Here is a 17,799-nt window from a genome sequence, read left to right as displayed (position 1 = left end):
TACATAAATAAAAATAGTTGAATTATAAATTAAGTCCAAAGCTTTTTCTTGTATGGTACAGCCTAAAAGTATGCAATATTTATTCATTTTAATTGTATCATTGAAGCTGAAGCTTTGAATCTGTGGAAGGTATCCTTTAAATTAGTAAAATGTTTATTTTTAACCAGGAAATAACACCGGAACCGTTAACTGAAACTAGATGTTTCATTTTTAGTACCGGTTAACTAAAACCGTAACCGAATGAAAATTCTCTGTCAAGATCCAAATACCGATTTGTTTGTACTGGTAAGATTGCTAGGTCAACGAGTTGTCCAACTTCCAACTGTCATAGCTTGATCAAAACTGAATAGATTTTCAAACGGAATGTCATTTTGATCATGATTTGGCCTCTAAATTCATTCTGTATTCAATTTTTGTTCATTTAGAAAATTTAATTATTTTCGACCAAGATTCGATTTCGATGCTAAGGGTCCCCCCTTTGAAATTTTGAAAATTCAAAATTTTAAATCTCAAGTTTTCACTTTTAATCAACTTCTTATATCGTAATTAGTATAAAACAACACTTTAAACTTGATTTTGAGACCTTTCATTTTTTTGTAAAAAATCATGTGAAATTGAACAAAAATTTGGACTTGTAAAGTGGCTAAGTCCGCAGTGTGACTAACTTCAAACTGTCATAACTTGATCAAATCTGAACCGATTTTCAAGCGGAATGTCATTTTGGTCTTGATCTGGCCTCTTAATTCATTCTGCATTCAAATTTTATTAAATTCTTAGAAAAAATATTTTTCTCTAGATTCTGCTAGATATTGATTTCGATGCTAAGGGTCCCCCCTTTGAAATTTCGAAAATTCAAAATTTTAAATCTCAAGTTTTCACTTTTAATCAATTCCTTATATCGTAATTAGTATAAAACAACACTTTAAACTTGATTCTGAGACCTTTCATTTTTTTGTAAAAAATCATGTGAAATTGAACAAAAATTTGGACTTGTAAAGTGGCTAAATCCGCAGTCTGACCAACTTCAAACTGTCATAACTTGATCAAATCTGAACCGATTTTCAAGCAGAATGTCATTTTGATCTTGATTTGGCCTCTAAATACATTCTGCATTCAAATTTTATTAAATACCTAGAAAAAAATATTTTTTTCTAGATTCTACTAGATATTGATTTCGATGCTAAGGGTCCCCCCTTTGAAATTTCGAAAATTCAAAATTTTAAATCTCAAGTTTTCACTTTTAATCAATTCCTTATATCGTAATTAGTATAAATGAACACTTTAAACTTGATTCTGAGACGTTTCATTTTTTTGTAAAAAATCATGTGAAATTAAACAAAAATTTGGACTTGTAAAGTGGCTAAATCCGCAGTCTGACCAACTTTAAACTGTCATAACTTGATCAAAACTGAACCGATTTTCAAGCGGAATGTCATTTTGATCTTGATTTGGCCTCTTAATTCATTCTGCATTCAAATATTTTTAAATTCGTTCAATACGTTAAAGCGACATCTTAAAATTTTAAAATGCTTCAAAATTGATTTGTTGTACCGACCAATACCGACCGAAAGAAAAAACTGCAATAAAACCTTTTACCGAAATAGTTATTTCGTGACGTACCAGAACCGAAACCGTAACCTATATTTGTTTCGCTTTGATTCCCTGTTTTTAACTTTAAGTTATTTTCAATTTATTTATATTTTTAACTATTTCAGGTTGTGTTTTTCGACATTAAAGTTACCCATCGACAGTTAACTAAGAAAATGTTACTGTCCACACATAGTTTAAAATATATTTATTTCATACTAAGAAAGTTGGATGGGACATTTCTTGTTTGTGTATTTGTTTAGCTACCCAAAAAAAGAAAACTTATATTCTTTGGCGTTTTTCGTTAAACTTTAGCCCCAGGCAGCATGCGAGAATACTTCTTGAAGCTACTTTACTTGCCTCGCACGTAGCGTCATTTTTGACATTTAATTATGGTTGCTAGTGGTACAGTGTACGATAGACAGACTATAAGGACCAGTGCGAGTACTCGTATGAGTATTGTAAGGAAAGAATAGAGAATAAGCTGTAAACTCGATTTCATGGCTTGTCTAAAAGGTGCTGCCATTTTGGCAAACGTTGTTACTGCGGCAGGTAACTTGACGCATTCGCTGGCAGCAGTTATGGTTCCAATGCGTGCTACGTGCGTATCTTACTGTACCTAGACTTGGGTACTACTGTCAGCTACCCTCTCTCTTTCTCCTCTTTCTCGTCTTTCTCCCATTTCTTCCTCTCTTTCATATATGTAACCTTTCTAGCCGGACGTGTGTTGTCAAAACTGTCGCTTCATTTTTTTTTTTTGCTCAGCTGCGTTTCATTTCATTGTAGAGACTCTGCAACTGGACAAAGTTGGCCATGCTGGCGATTTATGAAAAAATCGTAGCACGTGACGTGAAGCGGCTAAGAATTTTGGGTCTGAAGTGCACTGGACATTGGCCACTGACCACTGGCCACTGACCACTAACCACTGGCTACTGAACAATTGCGTCTAAATTAATTATCAAGGATAACAGCGCATAAGGCTGCCAGTCGCAATGTGCAATGTCTGGCGCGTTGGCTAATTCAATTATCTAGCTGAGAAATTAAAAACGGCTTAGGCCAAGTTAATGCGGACTTAAGCGCGTTAATTAAAAGCCAGTTGATATGTTCATAGCGTACCCCAAACGCACCCAACATCAGCTGCAATTGCATAAGGCACAATCAACCCCTCGACAAGAAAAGAACTCTTAACTTCTGAGCCAAACCCACCGACCCTGCAGACGGCGACCAATAAAATTGCCCGCTAAAATCACGAGCTGCAAATCTCCAGAGAATAATTTGAAACATAGAAAATGCCAAAGATGCCGCCACGGAATCCTCCACATTAAAATATGATGAGCTCTGAGTAACTGAAACGAACGAAGAAGCAAACAAACGAACAAACGAACAAATGAAAAACAAAGTTCATAAAAATGTTGTAAAGAATATGAAGCAAAAGCCAACACGCCCGATGGTTGTTCAGGTGTGCCAGAGATGGTGGGCGGGGCAGCAGTCCAAAAAATAATCAACATAAAAAAGAAAATTATTTGCAATATTATCAGGGACTGCAAAACTTGCGCGCACAGTGGAATCAATGACATCACAAAGTGATTACAAATTTAATGCAAATATGTTGTTTCGACTTTAATATTTATGTATTTTAGTTGAATAATTTATTATTATTTATTTATTATTTTTTTTTTTTTGATTAGGTAAGATAAGTAAGTAGCAGGATGAAAAAAGTAAATAACGTGTTTAGAATATTAATCCATCAAGCCAAGGCGAAGCCTGTAACTATTATTATTTATTTGTTATTATTATAATTATATTTTTCATTTGAATATGCGAATATTAATTTATATTGCTCTATCCATGAATAGAATAAATTAATGCTAGGCTGGATAGAAAAAAGGCGAAGCCTGTAACTATTATTATTTATTTCTTATTATAATAATTACATTTTAAATTTGATTAGAGCTGCGATTATTAATTTATATTAATTGCTCTATCCATGAATAGAATAAATTAATGTTAGGCTGGCTAGCAAATATATATTTTAGTAAATTTTGTAATAGCTTGAGCCACTGTGCACTCGATTTTAGTGCCCCACCCGGCAAGAGTTATCAAGCTCAGTTTTCCCGTTTGGTTGGACAGTAATTGAAGTTAGGTGCGCTTAAACAAAATGCAAATTAAATTTGGTTTTAATCAAGCACACGCTTCAAAATACAACAACAACAACAACAACAGCAAGCAGCAGCAACAGCAACAGCAACTAATGAAATAGAAGAATAATGTTTTCCAGCGGGGGTCGCTTCAGGGTCGCTTGATTCCGACGTTTGACTCGTGGCCGCAAAGTAAATCAATTAAAGGGCCACATTTTTAAAACACAAAGCGCATTATGTTGACCTCTAAGTCTAAAAAACTCAATCAATTGACTGTTGTCCACTCGAAACACTCAACAACTCAAAATATTGCATGAAAAAAAAAAAACACATAACGTGATCGAAACTTTATCAATCTTTCAAACTGTGTGCATCCGAAAGACTACAATCTGAAGAAAAAAAACCGGTCAGCCATATGTGGGTACAGCCAGTGTCTAGATCTGCGAGAGGTGAGGGGACTATTAACGAGTCGGATCAAGTTCAAAGTCATTTGCCAGTTTCCGTCGCCGATCAGCGATCTTAAAATTAACTATTTAAAGCGTTGCATTTACCAAAATCCACAGCACACATTGTCTGTTGATCGCTGCTTAAACAACAAGTCATCATGGTAGGTCTTCATTATACCCGCAAATTATTTCATCTAAAAAACCACGGATCTTTTTAACTTATAGAAATTCCTGATCATTGCCGTTGCCTTCCTGGCCTGCGCTTTTGCCGATGTCTCCGAGCTGGCCGATCCTGGCTATGATTACGCACAGCCCGCCCCTCCAGCACCCGCACCTGTAGAGACCTACATTCCCCCCGCACCACCTGCACTCCCAGTTCCATCAGCGCCAAGGAACGAATACATTCCCCCAGCACCAGTTGCTGCCCCAGTTGATGCCTACATTCCACCCGCCGCCGAGGAGCATGTGGTTGAGGAGATCGAGCAGCCTGCTCAGGATGGTTACCGTTACAAGACTGTGCGTCGTGTTGTCTACCGTCACCGCAACTAAATGTATTAAGATGATTGATAAGGAGTCTTGTTTGTTTTTGTTATCGTTGGACTCGTAAAGCAAATATAAAGTAAAGAAAACATTTCAAAACCTTACTTTTATCTTGTAGTTTCTTTGATATGCATCAAAGGATCTGAAGCAGGATAATTGAGATAATATGCAAAAATATACAGATAATATTTAAAAAAAAAAAACTACGTATCTTTACATTTTTGTAGTTATTTCTTTAAAAACTAGTATTTGATATGCGTACATACTTAGACATGGATATGATCAAAACGGGGAGTTGCTCCATTTTTTGATTGAGTACTACGAAGTGTAAATTATTATACTATTTTCGTTGGAATACGAATACAAATATCACAAAAAACATATGCAAATAACTAAAACTTCATAGGACGATATAATTTTAAGCTTTTTCTAGCTAAAGTACGGAAAATACTACAATTGATAGATCATTGTTATGGTTAAAGCGAGCTGGCATTTATTTCTTCTCGCACAAGAATATTTGATAGAGATTTTAGTGTCGGCTCCATAAACAACTTAATTTTCCATTCATTGAGAATGAACTTCGCTTTTAACTGCACTCCTCCTGCTGCTGAGTGGCTGGCAAAGTCAAAGGCATCGATAAGTCGCCACATCTCTTCACATTTCACAATCATCGTTGTCGTCGTTGTCGTCGTCGTCGTCGTTTATAAAACGCTTAACATTCGTGACATATTTCGCATTTGGCTGTGCGTCGTGCAAGGAAATTTATAGACTTTATCCATTAGGAAAACAATTACGACTGCAAACAATGGCTATGACGCTACTGGCCAATGTCCAATGGTGGCAGCGACTCCCTGGCCCGAGCATATGTTGCAATTGCGATTGCGACTGGGATTGGGATGGGAATGGGGATGGGGTTGGGAATAGGGATGCCGCCTTCGTCTGCAAGTCCATCTCCACTGCTCTGTTAGTTCGGTTCATTGTCCTTGTCGGCGCGTAAGAAAAAATATATATTTTCTTATTATTTTGCCGCAGAATATGCGACGAGGTTGGAACTCTGGCTTCTTGGCTGCAACACAAATCCAATTACCTTCAAAATAATAAACTTATGTACATACCAAAAGGCAAAAGCAAATGCCAATGGTGAGTATGAGAATGGGACACTCACAGCTAGATACACACACACACACAAACACACACACGCACACACACATTTGCTTTATCAACTGTTGATAGACTCCATGGGGAATTTTCGTATGTCACAGGATGGCGACAAAGACGTCTGTGGTTTGATAATGGTGGCAGGAAGCAGAAAGGTCAAATTTTAGGGCTGCAACTGAGGGGTGTCGTTGTCTGTCGAAGTTTTCATCTTATATTCCTAAAAAAATGTGGGTATAGTATGGAAAAAATTTACTATATGTACTCTACAAGTCTCAAAAATATATTTAGCTGCTTCACGCATTAAGATGAATCTTTGAAGAAAATGGAAAAAGATGTTTCTGCAAATAAGTATTTAAGCAAAAAATGTATCTGACATATGACCAGATTATAGGGTATGTTCAAGTCAAGTAACCTTTTGTTTGCTGATTTTTTTCATGTATATTTTTTTTGTTTTTGCCGTCTTGTTCCCGTTGTCCTGCACCGTGCTGTCTGCTGATTTCCACAGCTTGTTTGCTGCTCATTATTCGCCTGTCGCAAAATGTACGAGCACAATATAATTTCGCCACTTGCATGTCATCAGCATAAACTGGGTGCAAAATATGTGGCGTCCATTGGCGATGCCACAACGTCCACAACGTCCACAACGCCGCCAGCGAGGATGTCGACGTTGGCCAAAGGAAATTCGTTTTAGAGCAAAGTCAACAGCAATTGGCCAAATGACTTGTAAGGGTTTCTGCTCGTTCAAAGCAGCAAAATAGACAGAGATAGAGAGACAGAATGAGAGGGAGCTAAAAAATAAAGTGGAGAAACGAATGTGACTCACATCTTTACAGGACGAACAGGACGAGCAGTTTATTGAATTCGCATATTTTCCCATTTTGCATTATGGCAAACAAGTTTGCTCCTTTGTTTTTTGTTTTTTTTTTTCTTTTTTTTGCTTTCTGCTTTTTATTTTTGTTTTTTAGCAAATTTGCCGCTTGCTGTTTGATTTTGTAATCGAGGATTTGTTTGTTTTCTTTTTTGTTTTTCCTGCTCTTTTTTTTTCTGATGTAGTGCTGAATGTTTTAGCCATTTCTTTGGGTTGCTCAAATTGGTCTGGTCGTTGAATTGACCTTTTTACTACCATTCAGGAGATAGAGACTATGTCGACCTCTCTGAATGCCGGCGACATGTGTTTGGCCTTGAGCGGTTTGTTTAGGGCTTGTGGTAAAGATATTGGATGGGTTTGTCTACGGTCTTGTCTCTGGCTTGTGGCATATTAAGTGGAAGTAAAGTCAGTTGAGTTCGATTGACAAACATGCTAAGGGATGACCTGTTGGATTGCTCAATATGCTTCAAATCGATTTGAGGTTGGCCAACATGTCAAATCATTTTCGACTGACTTGTGCTGCCTTTAAATGGAGTTTAATTCTAAAATATTTTCAAATGAAATAAGTTTTGAATTCTTTTAATTTCAATTAACTGATAACATTTAGGTTTTCTTTTTAATATTTATCATCATTTTCGACTGACTTGTGCTGCCTTTAAATGAAGTTCAATATTAAAATAGCTTCAAATTAAATTTGTTTCGAATTCTTTTAGTTTCAATTTACATTTAAGTTTTCTTTTTAATATTTATCATCATTTTCGACTGACTTGTGCTGCCCTTAAATGGAGTTTAATTCTAAAATAGCTTCAAATGAAATTAGTTTTGAATTCTTTTAGTTTCAATTAAATGATAGCATTTAAGTTTTCTTTTTAATATTTAATATTTTAATGATGTCTTAAGGATTCTTTAACAAAACAGTTTCTCTTTCGAATTTTTTCGATGGTCTATAACATTAGTCAACAAAATTCGAGGACTTCGTCATTTAGTTGCGATGACGGAGGACACGACGACGCACAGTCTTGTAGCGGTAACCATCCTGAGCGGGCTGCTCGACCTCCTCGAAGACGGGCTGCTCGGCCTGGACGGGGGCTGCGGGGGGAATGTAGGAGTTGGAGGGAGCTGCGGGAGGAGGAATGTAGGTGTTCTTGGGTGCTGGTGGTGGGGGTGGGATGTAGGCCTTGGCTGGAGCAGCTGGTGGAGGAATGTATGCCTTGGCCGGAGCAGGAGGAGGAGGAATGTAGGTGTTCTTGGGTGCTGGTGGTGGTGGTGGAGGGGGTGGGGGAATATAGGAGTTCTTGGGTGCTGCTGGAGGAGGAATGTAGGCAGGAGCAGGTGCTGGCGCTGCAGGCTGTGGATAATCATAGCCCTGATCGGCCAATTCCGAAACATCCGCAAAGGCGCAGGCCAAAAAGGCAACAGCTACGATCAGAACTTTCTGTAAATGGATAAAATTAAAGATTGATAGATTGTATTCGTCCTTTAATGATCTTATTTTTGTCAATATTACCATATTGGATGGCTTGGTGTATTGTTGATGCTGCTTGAATCACAAGAAGCTGTGTACTGATGAACTCTCAACTTGCCGCGGTTTTTATAGCTCATTGTTGAATCTCGGGTCAGCCACAAATTAATAGCGTGATGCCACGCTAACTGTGTGCCACGAGCTCAGCTTGAGTCACAGTCACAATTCCACACAGAGACACACAGACAGACAGACAACAGCCAGACAGCCAGACAGACAGACAGACAGACAGACAGACAGACAGACAGACAGACAGACAGACAGACAGACAGACAGTCAGAGTCAGAGTCGGAATTGCAGTCGGAGTCGAAGTCGAAGTTGGAGTCGAAAGAGAGGAGGTTAATGCCAAGTTGTTTGACGGGTTTCGTTATCCGGCACCTTAAGACAATGCGCTGAAACATTGCTTGGCTTTGACTGGGGTCATCTATTGAAACCGCCAGCTTCTTTAATTAGATCAAAAATAAAAACATTGACCATTTACATATGAATCGTTGGTTATTGCTTTTTTTTTCCGCTTTTTTCAGCTTGATGTATGTTCGTGGGTCACTCGCTCTATTAGCGCTGTTCATATCATTTTTCATATATATTTATCTTGTTTATTGGCATTGTTATGGTTATGAGATCTGCATCTTAAGTCAATTTGAGCTGTGGCACAGTAAATATACTTTATATGTCTTCCTGTCTCTGACATTCAGGTTTTATTTGCACTACTCACATATTTTCGTGACATTTGATCATATCATTGACATATTTGTTAATTCTAGAAAATGACAGTTTTAAGTTTCCTTATTGCTATTGCTAAAATAATAATAGTCATGTATTAAAGTAATTTCTTGTCGCAAGAGTATTTAATTTTCGACCATAAATATTATTTATATTTTATTTTGTTAATGGTTTATATCTTTAATATGTTTTTTTCAATGTTTTATTTCTTGTTTCACTTTGAGTTTGCTTGAAATCTTTTTTTTTTTGTGTTATTTTTTTTGTTCTCCTCCCAATGCTGATTTATGATCAGTCAATGTGCTTCCAGCCTATGGCATCATTTCAAGTTTATGCCAAAATTAATAACAATCTGTTTGGTATTAAGCTAATGCTGTTTTCCTCGTTTTCTCTGCTAATGTTATGGTATTTTTCGTATTTTTGTTGGCTATTTTGCTGGTCAGTTAATTGCCAAGAACCGCATTTGCCTAATTTATTTTCCCAGCGACTGTTTGGCATATTAAGTAGAATTTGGTAGCCAGCTGTTTGCATAAAATGAATATCAAATCCGATTTATCTCTTACATAATAAAAGTGTTAATATTCTGGCAATGATTCTACGCATCCAACAAAAATCGTAAATCTTCAGAATGCGGAAATCAAATGTGATAACAAATGTTCAGTATTAACACTGAATCAGATCGTGAAACCAGATAAGTAAAAATATATCTTAACTCTTAGTTGTATCTTCCCTTAACCCATTAAATTAAAGAAACAATATTATTCTTTTACACAAACTTAATAATTTTTTATTGAATTAGCTTCTTGTCATCGCCAAAAAATGGAAGGCATGAAACACTTTACAGACGGCGACGGAGCACACGACGACGCTGGGTCTTGTAACGGTAGCCATCGGCAGAGATGGGCTCGATTTCCTCCAGAACGGACTGGGGAGCCAAGACTGGAGCTGGGGCAGCCCTGACGGGAGCCTCAATGTGAACGGGAGCGGGAGCGGGAGCGTGGACTGCAGGTGGGATGTACTGGTTGACTGGAGCAGGTGCGGGGGCAGCGCGGACTGGAGCTGGGGCGGGAACCTCAACGTGGACGGGTGCAGGGGCTGCGGGTGGGATGTACTGGTTGACTGGAGCAGGTGCGGGGGCAACGCGGACGGGAGCTGGGGCAGGAGCCTCAATGTGGACGGGAGCTGGAGCAGGTGCCTCAATGTGGACGGGAGCCGGTGCGGGCACATCCACAGGTGCGGGGGGAATGTACGAGTTGATGGGCTGTGGCACAGGAGCTGCCTTCACGGGCACAGGAGCAGGAGCAGGAGCTGGAGCTGGATGATGGACCACTGGGGCGTAGTTGTAACCCGACAGATGCGAGACATCGGCGTGGGCAACGGCCAAAAGGGCGAAGGCGACAACAAGAAGTTTCTGCAAGTAAAGGTCAAAGGATAAATCCCAATTCAGTTACTCCAACTGGCAGCGCTTTACTAACCATTTTGAGCTTGTTACTTGGAACGTTTCAGCTGCTAATATGATTTGGATACACCTAAATGGGGATATTTATATGAAAATTTGAGCGGTGCTGACTCCAAATACAAATAAGATGAAGAATTGCGCAAATTATAGGCTCTTAATATGCCAGAAACCAGAATTTTATTGTCAACTGTTGGTTACACAAAGACTAATGGAGTGTAGGGTATCATTTTGGATTGGACGAGGTTTTAAGATAGTTCATCTCGAATTTGGTCGATGCGGAAGAAGTTTAAAATACAGATTTATTGCTACCTATTGCTTTACTTTATTTATTTGAATACAATTAGATATTAGACATTTAAATATAATTTTACATTTAATTAAATAAATAATTGCAAACTCTATGAGAACTCTTACTTCATATATTATTAACACAAATGGTTTATCATACGTGTAGAGCATATCAAAGTCTTAAATGCTGAATTTTGTCAGCTATTCGCACTTGTTTGCCATTGTTTGAATTTAAATGTGATTTGCATAAAACTTAAATGGTTTATTTGTATCAAAGTCAACTACCAGCTGAGATGAGCTGAACTGAGCGTTTGTTGATGACCAAGTCGAAAAAGTTGTTGTGATTAGTTTGCTTAATTAGCTTTGATAAGGCGGCCCAGTGTCTTTTGTATCTTTGACTAAAGACTACAGTTTTTGGTTGCCTCTTGCCAAGTTTGACTTGCTTGCTGTCCATTGTTGTCGATTGTTATTGTTGTCGTTTGTCGTTTTATGGCACAGAGATGTTTTGTATGCGATAGATACAGCTACAGCTACAGCTACAGATACAAATGCGTAACTGAATATGTGAGTGGCTCCAGGTCAAAAGTTGAGCATGACGCCAGCGCGACCGACGCCATTTGTTTCCCATGTGTCAGCATGAAAAACAAATTAGTGTCCCAATGTTAAGTGTCGAGTGGGCGGATGGGCGAATCGGCGTTTGACTTTTTGTACAAATTTGGTAAAGGACACTTTTCTAGCACTTTTAATTACACAAATTGCCGTTGAACAACAAGTTTAGGGTTGTCAACGCTTCAGTTTGGCCAAATGGCATTAGAGACATTTGGGCGTCTTTTATTTTGTTATTTTTTTGTTGCTGTTGCTTTTGTTGCTGCCGCCATTCTCCCCATTGTGATGCGAATATATGTTTTTTTTTTTTTTGGCGTATGCCAAATAAAAACGACAAAAGCTATGCAAACAAGCACTTAACCCGCTTTTATTTTGACAATTCCATTATTTTCGTAGCGCCAATAAAGTTAAACTGCAAAATGCTTTGAACGATTCACACACAAAAATACATACAACAACAAGCACTTGTATGCAATAGTTATTCTTGCATGTCATGCAACGCTGCGTATACGTAATTTAGCTGTTTGTCTGTTTATAGTGCAAGTTGCATCGCATGTTGCAGTGGAATGTATAAAAATTGACTGGTCCATTTACACGCAAGGGTTGGGTACAAGAATTGGCCGAATATTGTATAGAAAGAGCACAGCGACCAAAAATAACAATGAAATATTCTTGGAATTACACAAAATATTTTCATCTATTCTAAAGAACTGAAGGACGAAGAACTAAAGTCATTTATTGGTGAATTTTAATCGGATTATCAATTTATTTTAGGAATTATATTGAAAGTTATAAAAATCGAATCGAATTTAACAATATAACTTTCAGAATTAATTAACTGGTTCATTTAAAAATTTAAGCCGCTTTCTGCCTCTATTGATTAATTACTTGCTATTGATTCTCATTAGAAGTGGATTTTCAAATACATATTTATGTTTATTTCTAGTTTCCTGTAACATTTAAAAGCCGGTTCATTAACCTGTCGGTCGACCTTCACAGTCCGCCTAATTGACCCCACGTAAAGCTTACACAATATGTCACAAAGTTTACTTTCACAGCTGCCACATTTGCATAACTGTGCATATAATCATAGTGTAAAACTTGATTTAATAAATGTTTTTAAATATTATCTACTGAACAATGACGTGCCCTGCTCTGAATCCCACAGAGAATTCGAAATGCCGAACTCAACTTCAACAGCTGACAACGCTTAACAATCGATTTTAAAATTTTTTAATGCCCGGCGACTGCCAGATCATAAATTCAGACGTACCCTGGTCTGGCCTGGGTCATCCTTGTTGTTGTTGTTGTTGGAGTATACTCGTATTTCTGTATATTTTGCGAGATAAATCAACGCGCGACAAATTAATGCTGCAAATGAAGTGCAACTGCCGTTCGATGCGGCGCACAGTACTTGGTTTGGGATTGGGATTGGAGTTGTGTACAGGTGTGAAACTGGCACTGAAATACCGTATATCGAACCGCCCCAATATGCAGTAACAGTAAAAATAAATGAAGGCAGTCAACGTTGCATATTTCAGCAGCCGTGTGGCTGCCACTGCTGATATAATTACGCAGATACTGTCAATTTTCTCATTCTCTTTCTCCATTTCCCTCTGCCTCTCTCACTCTCTCTTTCTGTGTGTGTGTGTATTCTCGATTTCGCCGTGGGCTTTCGCTTGTTATAAGCCCCCCTCTTGTCGCCTTCCCTGCCCCCGTTCTCTCTAGGCCTCATCAGTTTTTATATGCGCCGCATTTTCACTTCTTTTTTTCGTTCGTTATTTTGGTTTGGTTTGATTTCTTTTGCATACTTTTGGGCGGACCTGGCAGTTGTCTGCCTCGCGATTATTTTGTAATCCATGGTGCCTAAAGCATTGATTACACATTGCACACACCTGGACAGCTTCGACCTGTGATAAAGGTGAGCAGGGAGTGGCAGATAGCCTGGCCATAATGCGTGTTAATCAGCATCATTAACTGCTAATTAAGTGCGGTTGCAACTGCAGCCAACTGTCAATTGTTTTCAGCCACCAAACGTTGCACCACTGCACCACTACAAAACTACAACACTACACCACTTCACTTCCTGGCACCCCTTTGCCTTTGCTTTTGCCCACAGTGCACGGCTTAGTGTTGAACAAAGTGCAATGAGGCTGAAAATTGCTCCTGGCAGATTGTTATTCGGATTTAAGCTCCACTAATCGCTAATTCTGCTGCTCATTAGTTTTTCTATATGTGAAATTAGAAAATATAAACTCATGGATACCAAAATGAAAAAAAAAAACTACTGGGCAATTGCTGCAATGTGATAAAATGTATAATCAATAGCATTGTGTGGCCCAAAAATGGTTGATTACATTATCAACTGCTCCTAAAAATTAAAAATATATTGAAAAAAAATAAAAGGATATTATCTTCGATTTTATACATTTTTAATTTGCTTTTATTAATATTACTTTATTAGTTTTTGCTGTCTTATAATCACCATAGATTATTATTTTTATTATATATAGCAAGATTACAATTTTAACTTAAAACCTAACTTAGATTTAGCATGGCATCCAAGGTCTTCAGCTAGTCTTATAATATATATATATAATTTATTAATATATAATATATAATATATTAATATCTAACTTTAATTTTTTTTTCTTTACAGTTCATAAATTATTTTTAATTGTATTTGTATTTTTAATCTTTAACTTAATTTTTATACTTGCTAATTTTTTCTTTGCCGACTGCTTTTAGTCGTGCATAAATATATAAATAAATAAAAAAAATCAAAAATATTTTGTCTATACATGAATCCCCATAGATAATCAAGTACATTATATACTTTTGTATAAAAAAAAAAATGTTTAAATAAAATAGGTGATTAACTGTTCAGTTACTTAAATTCCAGATAATTATTTTTATTTTTATTATATTTTAAAGTTGTTTTTTAAGAACCAAGGATAGTTTTTTTTTTTTATAAGTATTGTCAATAAAATTTAGGCTGTTCCATTTGATCATTTATCGATCAATTCTTCAATCAACCGCAACTCGCATGCCGACTGATTAGTGTGGTCAAGTTCAATAGTCTATAAATTGTAATTGCCTGTCAAAATATTTTGCTGCATAGAAACGTTGCCACAATTTGGGAATAAAGCTTTGCCCAATTGTTCCCAACCCGTTCTTAGCCTGACTGCGTGCGTATCAAAGCGCAAACGCATTTTAATTCATTTAATTGAGCTGCCAATATTTGACCAAAATGCAATTAACAAAATGAGGTATGGAAAAGAGCAGCTGCCCTTAGTCTGCCCTTTGTACTGGGCGTTGTGGTTATTATGGCTAGGCCGACGTAAAAAATGATTTGTTTTAATTACGTAATTAATTTGGCAGCTTTTTTAATTAGTATGCGCCATGCAATGTATGTGTGGCTGCTGTGGCGACGCTTTAAAGAGCGACAAAAAAATAGCTAAAATCCTTGAAACACTAATAGTCGCTGGAGAGCAAGGAACTGAACAGGGCAGACATTTCCCTAATCAAATCGTAAAGACGTCGCCGTTGTCATCGCATTTTCTTGTTAATTTTCTTTCGTCTGCATCTTGTCGATATCCTTGGTGCTTGATGCTGGGTTCTTGGCACTTGTTAGCACAATTGCCGCAGTTGTAGCCACAAGTGGTCAGTGGACTGATGAGGCCAATGCTGCAACTTATTGTGGGCGTGGCGAAACTTTTGAATCTAACGAGAAAAAATTTCCACATCATCAAAGCTCATTCCAGCCCATAAATTTCGTGATAAATGTGAGTGCATGCCGAATGCTGTGCGGCTAGCTCCTTAGGGATTGGTTGAGTGGGCTGGAAGATTGGTTGTGGCAACTTCTTACTTGCAACTCCTCCCGCTATCTGTCTGCTAGCGTTGATGGCAGTGGAGATGGCAATGGAGATGAAGATGGAGATACGGATACCAAGCTGATTTCTCTTTTCTCAGCAGCATGCATTTGGCTTTCATAAATTTCCAACCCAAATGGATGCGGTGCGGAGCTAGAGGTATAGTTTTAAGAGTCTATAAACAAGGCGCTGCTTGTTGCCACGCCTAATTGGGACTGTTGCTGATTGAGTGCGGCCAGGCTTCTATTTGGATTGGAAAACAATTTAGTAAAGTTTTAGATATTTTTTTTATTATTGTAGTATTTGTAATTCCATAGGAAATTCGTTGGGATTTAGACTAGTTGGACTAGTTTACAGACGGTTGCGACGGTAGACGCGACGACGCACGGTCTTGTAACGGTAACCATCGACAGAGGGCTGCTCGATCTCCTCGATCGCCTGATGTGGCTGGTAGACGGGAGCTGGAGCGGGTGCAGAGTGGTACACTGGAGCGGGGGCAGGAGCAGAGTGGTACACTGGTGCTGGAGCGGGGGCAGAATGGTACACTGGAGCTGGGGCTTCAATGTGAACTGGAGCGGGAGCTGGGATTGAGACTGGTGCAGGTGGGATGTAGGAGTTCACTGGAGCCTCAATGTGAACTGGAGCGGGAGCAGGGGCGGAGTGGTAGACTGGAGCGGGAGCAGGGGCGGAGTGGTAGACTGGAGCTGGAGCAGGAGCCTCATAGTGGACTGGAGCTGGAGCAGAGTGGTGAACTGGAGCGGGAGCAGAGTGATAAACTGGAGCTGGAGCGGGAGCAGAGTGGTACACTGGAGCTGGAGCGGGGGCAGAGTGATACACTGGAGCGGGGGCTTCAATGTGAACTGGAGCAGGAGCAGGGATCGACACTGGTGCGGGTGGGATGTAGGAGTTCACTGGAGCCTCAATGTGAACTGGAGCGGGAGCCTCAATGTGAACCGGAGCGGGAGCCTCATAATGGACGGGAGCAGGTGCTGAGTGGAAGACTGGAGCGGGGGCGGGTGCCTGGTAGTTGTAGCCCGACAGATGAGAGACATCGGCACTGGCGCAGGCCAGAAAGGCAACAGCAACGATCAAGAATTTCTGCATAAAGCAAATGAAATAGAAACCGCAATCAGAATCAATCCTCGAGCGATGGACTAAACCATATTGGACTTACCATTTTTGATTTGTAATATTGTACTCTTACTCCACAAGCGTTTGAATAGCTTCTGTCTATTTTGGGGCTGGGCTCAAACTATTTATACTATTCATAGATGAGAGCTGCCGTTCAAATACCTGACCGATCAGATGTTTGCTTTGCTTTGGTCGAAATATAACTCGTATATCCATACTCGTATTCAGACAAACTTGCTATTGGACTAGTCTTTAGGCTGGCGGCCAAGCTATTCGGTTTTTTTTCTGTATATCTTCGCCGTCTTCAATTAATTGGCTGGCGAGTCAAAATCACGATCACGGTGATTATCTCACATCTTGTTGGCCATAGAATTTATTGTTTGATTGCTTAATTTATGCCATCAAATTGATTTTTAATATTGACGTAAAAGAACACAAAAGCAGCGCATAAATAGCTGCTAACGGGAAATTATTTTAAATGTATTTAATTTATTTTTATAAAAAACTTTATTTTTGGCACATCTTTCATGTCGAGCCGGAAATGTGCAAATTACATTTACAAATGCATTGCTTCAAAACATAAATAAATATTTAAATAACTGGTTTAGTTATCTAGTTAATGGACACTTAATAGTTCAATGTGCTGATAAAATGCAAAAATTATTTAAATTCCTAGACGATCTGCAAATGAAACCAGTTCTTATTTATTCTTATCGCTTATTGGCCTGGTCTATTCGCTTGGCCATTAGTTAATCCTGGATAAAGTTTTGCTTTGCTAATTTTTGGCCAAACTTGTACGTAAATTCGTATGTGTATCATGAAGTAGTAAATGAATTCCAAATGATTTGTGATCTAAGACCCTTGGCCATTAATTTGTATTCTTTGTTTTTTTTTTTTAGGTAAGTTTATTGCCAAAACCAGTTCCATTTTCTCAAATTGCGGAGATATCAAATTTGGGTCTGGCTCTTAAAATGACTTCTAAATATTGATATAGGTGCCTCTGGCAGCTTCTTGAAGGTTACACAGATAGGCTATTGTTAAATCCGGCTTAGCATAGCATTAAAACCATTTATTAGAAAAACAGAAGCGCCTCCAGGAAGTCAGTAATCAATATTTGTTATTTATACAAAAATATAAATACAGAGTGGAATGAGAACTGTGATCCCACAAGTTATTCATTATCATTATTATTTATATATTTTTATTTAATTGTATTGTTTTTTTCTACAAAGTTACAAATATTTAATTAAACGCGTTTATTTTTCATTGCCTTCATATTTATTTCCTCATACATATGCTCAAAGCGCTTCTTTATTCTTTACTATATTGCTCATTATTTATGACGATCTTTTAATTTGCTTCTCCGACATTGTCTTTGTCTTTAAGTTGCTGAAATCGTTGAGTTGGCGTTGAGTTAAATTGCAACTACAAATTACGTTTATCCGACAGTTTATCATAAGCATT

The 17,799-nt window shown here is 38.2% G+C and overlaps 3 protein-coding genes across 3 annotated transcripts; 1 reads left to right on the top strand and 2 right to left on the bottom strand.

Moving 5' to 3' along the window:
- Positions 1-4,288: 4,288 nt before the first annotated feature.
- LOC117784712 (lysine-rich arabinogalactan protein 18) lies at positions 4,289-4,873 on the top strand. The gene is made up of 2 exons (XM_034622521.1): positions 4,289-4,332; positions 4,397-4,873. The coding sequence occupies exons 1-2, from the start codon at positions 4,330-4,332 to the stop codon at positions 4,718-4,720; spliced, it is 327 nt and encodes a 108-aa protein (XP_034478412.1). The 5' UTR covers positions 4,289-4,329; the 3' UTR covers positions 4,721-4,873.
- Positions 4,874-7,553: 2,680 nt separating this feature from the next.
- On the bottom strand, positions 7,554-8,319 carry LOC117784709 (extensin-like). Its single transcript, XM_034622517.1, has 2 exons — positions 8,245-8,319; positions 7,554-8,172 (listed from the first exon to the last, which is right to left on the bottom strand). Exons 1-2 carry the CDS (start codon positions 8,245-8,247, stop codon positions 7,720-7,722), a joined length of 456 nt encoding a protein of 151 aa, XP_034478408.1. The 5' UTR covers positions 8,248-8,319; the 3' UTR covers positions 7,554-7,719.
- A 1,421-nt stretch (positions 8,320-9,740) lies between these two features.
- Positions 9,741-16,414, bottom strand: LOC117782850 (skin secretory protein xP2-like). Its single transcript, XM_034619909.1, has 4 exons — positions 16,379-16,414; positions 15,560-16,302; positions 10,472-10,508; positions 9,741-10,390 (listed from the first exon to the last, which is right to left on the bottom strand). Exons 1-4 carry the CDS (start codon positions 16,379-16,381, stop codon positions 9,818-9,820), a joined length of 1,356 nt encoding a protein of 451 aa, XP_034475800.1. The 5' UTR covers positions 16,382-16,414; the 3' UTR covers positions 9,741-9,817.
- Positions 16,415-17,799: the final 1,385 nt, after the last annotated feature.

This window comes from Drosophila innubila, assembly GCF_004354385.1.
Source record: "Drosophila innubila isolate TH190305 chromosome 2R unlocalized genomic scaffold, UK_Dinn_1.0 1_C_2R, whole genome shotgun sequence".
Lineage (NCBI taxonomy): Eukaryota > Metazoa > Arthropoda > Insecta > Diptera > Drosophilidae > Drosophila > Drosophila innubila.
Note: the sequence above shows the minus strand (reverse complement) of the source record. Positions and strands in the feature narration are given on the sequence as shown.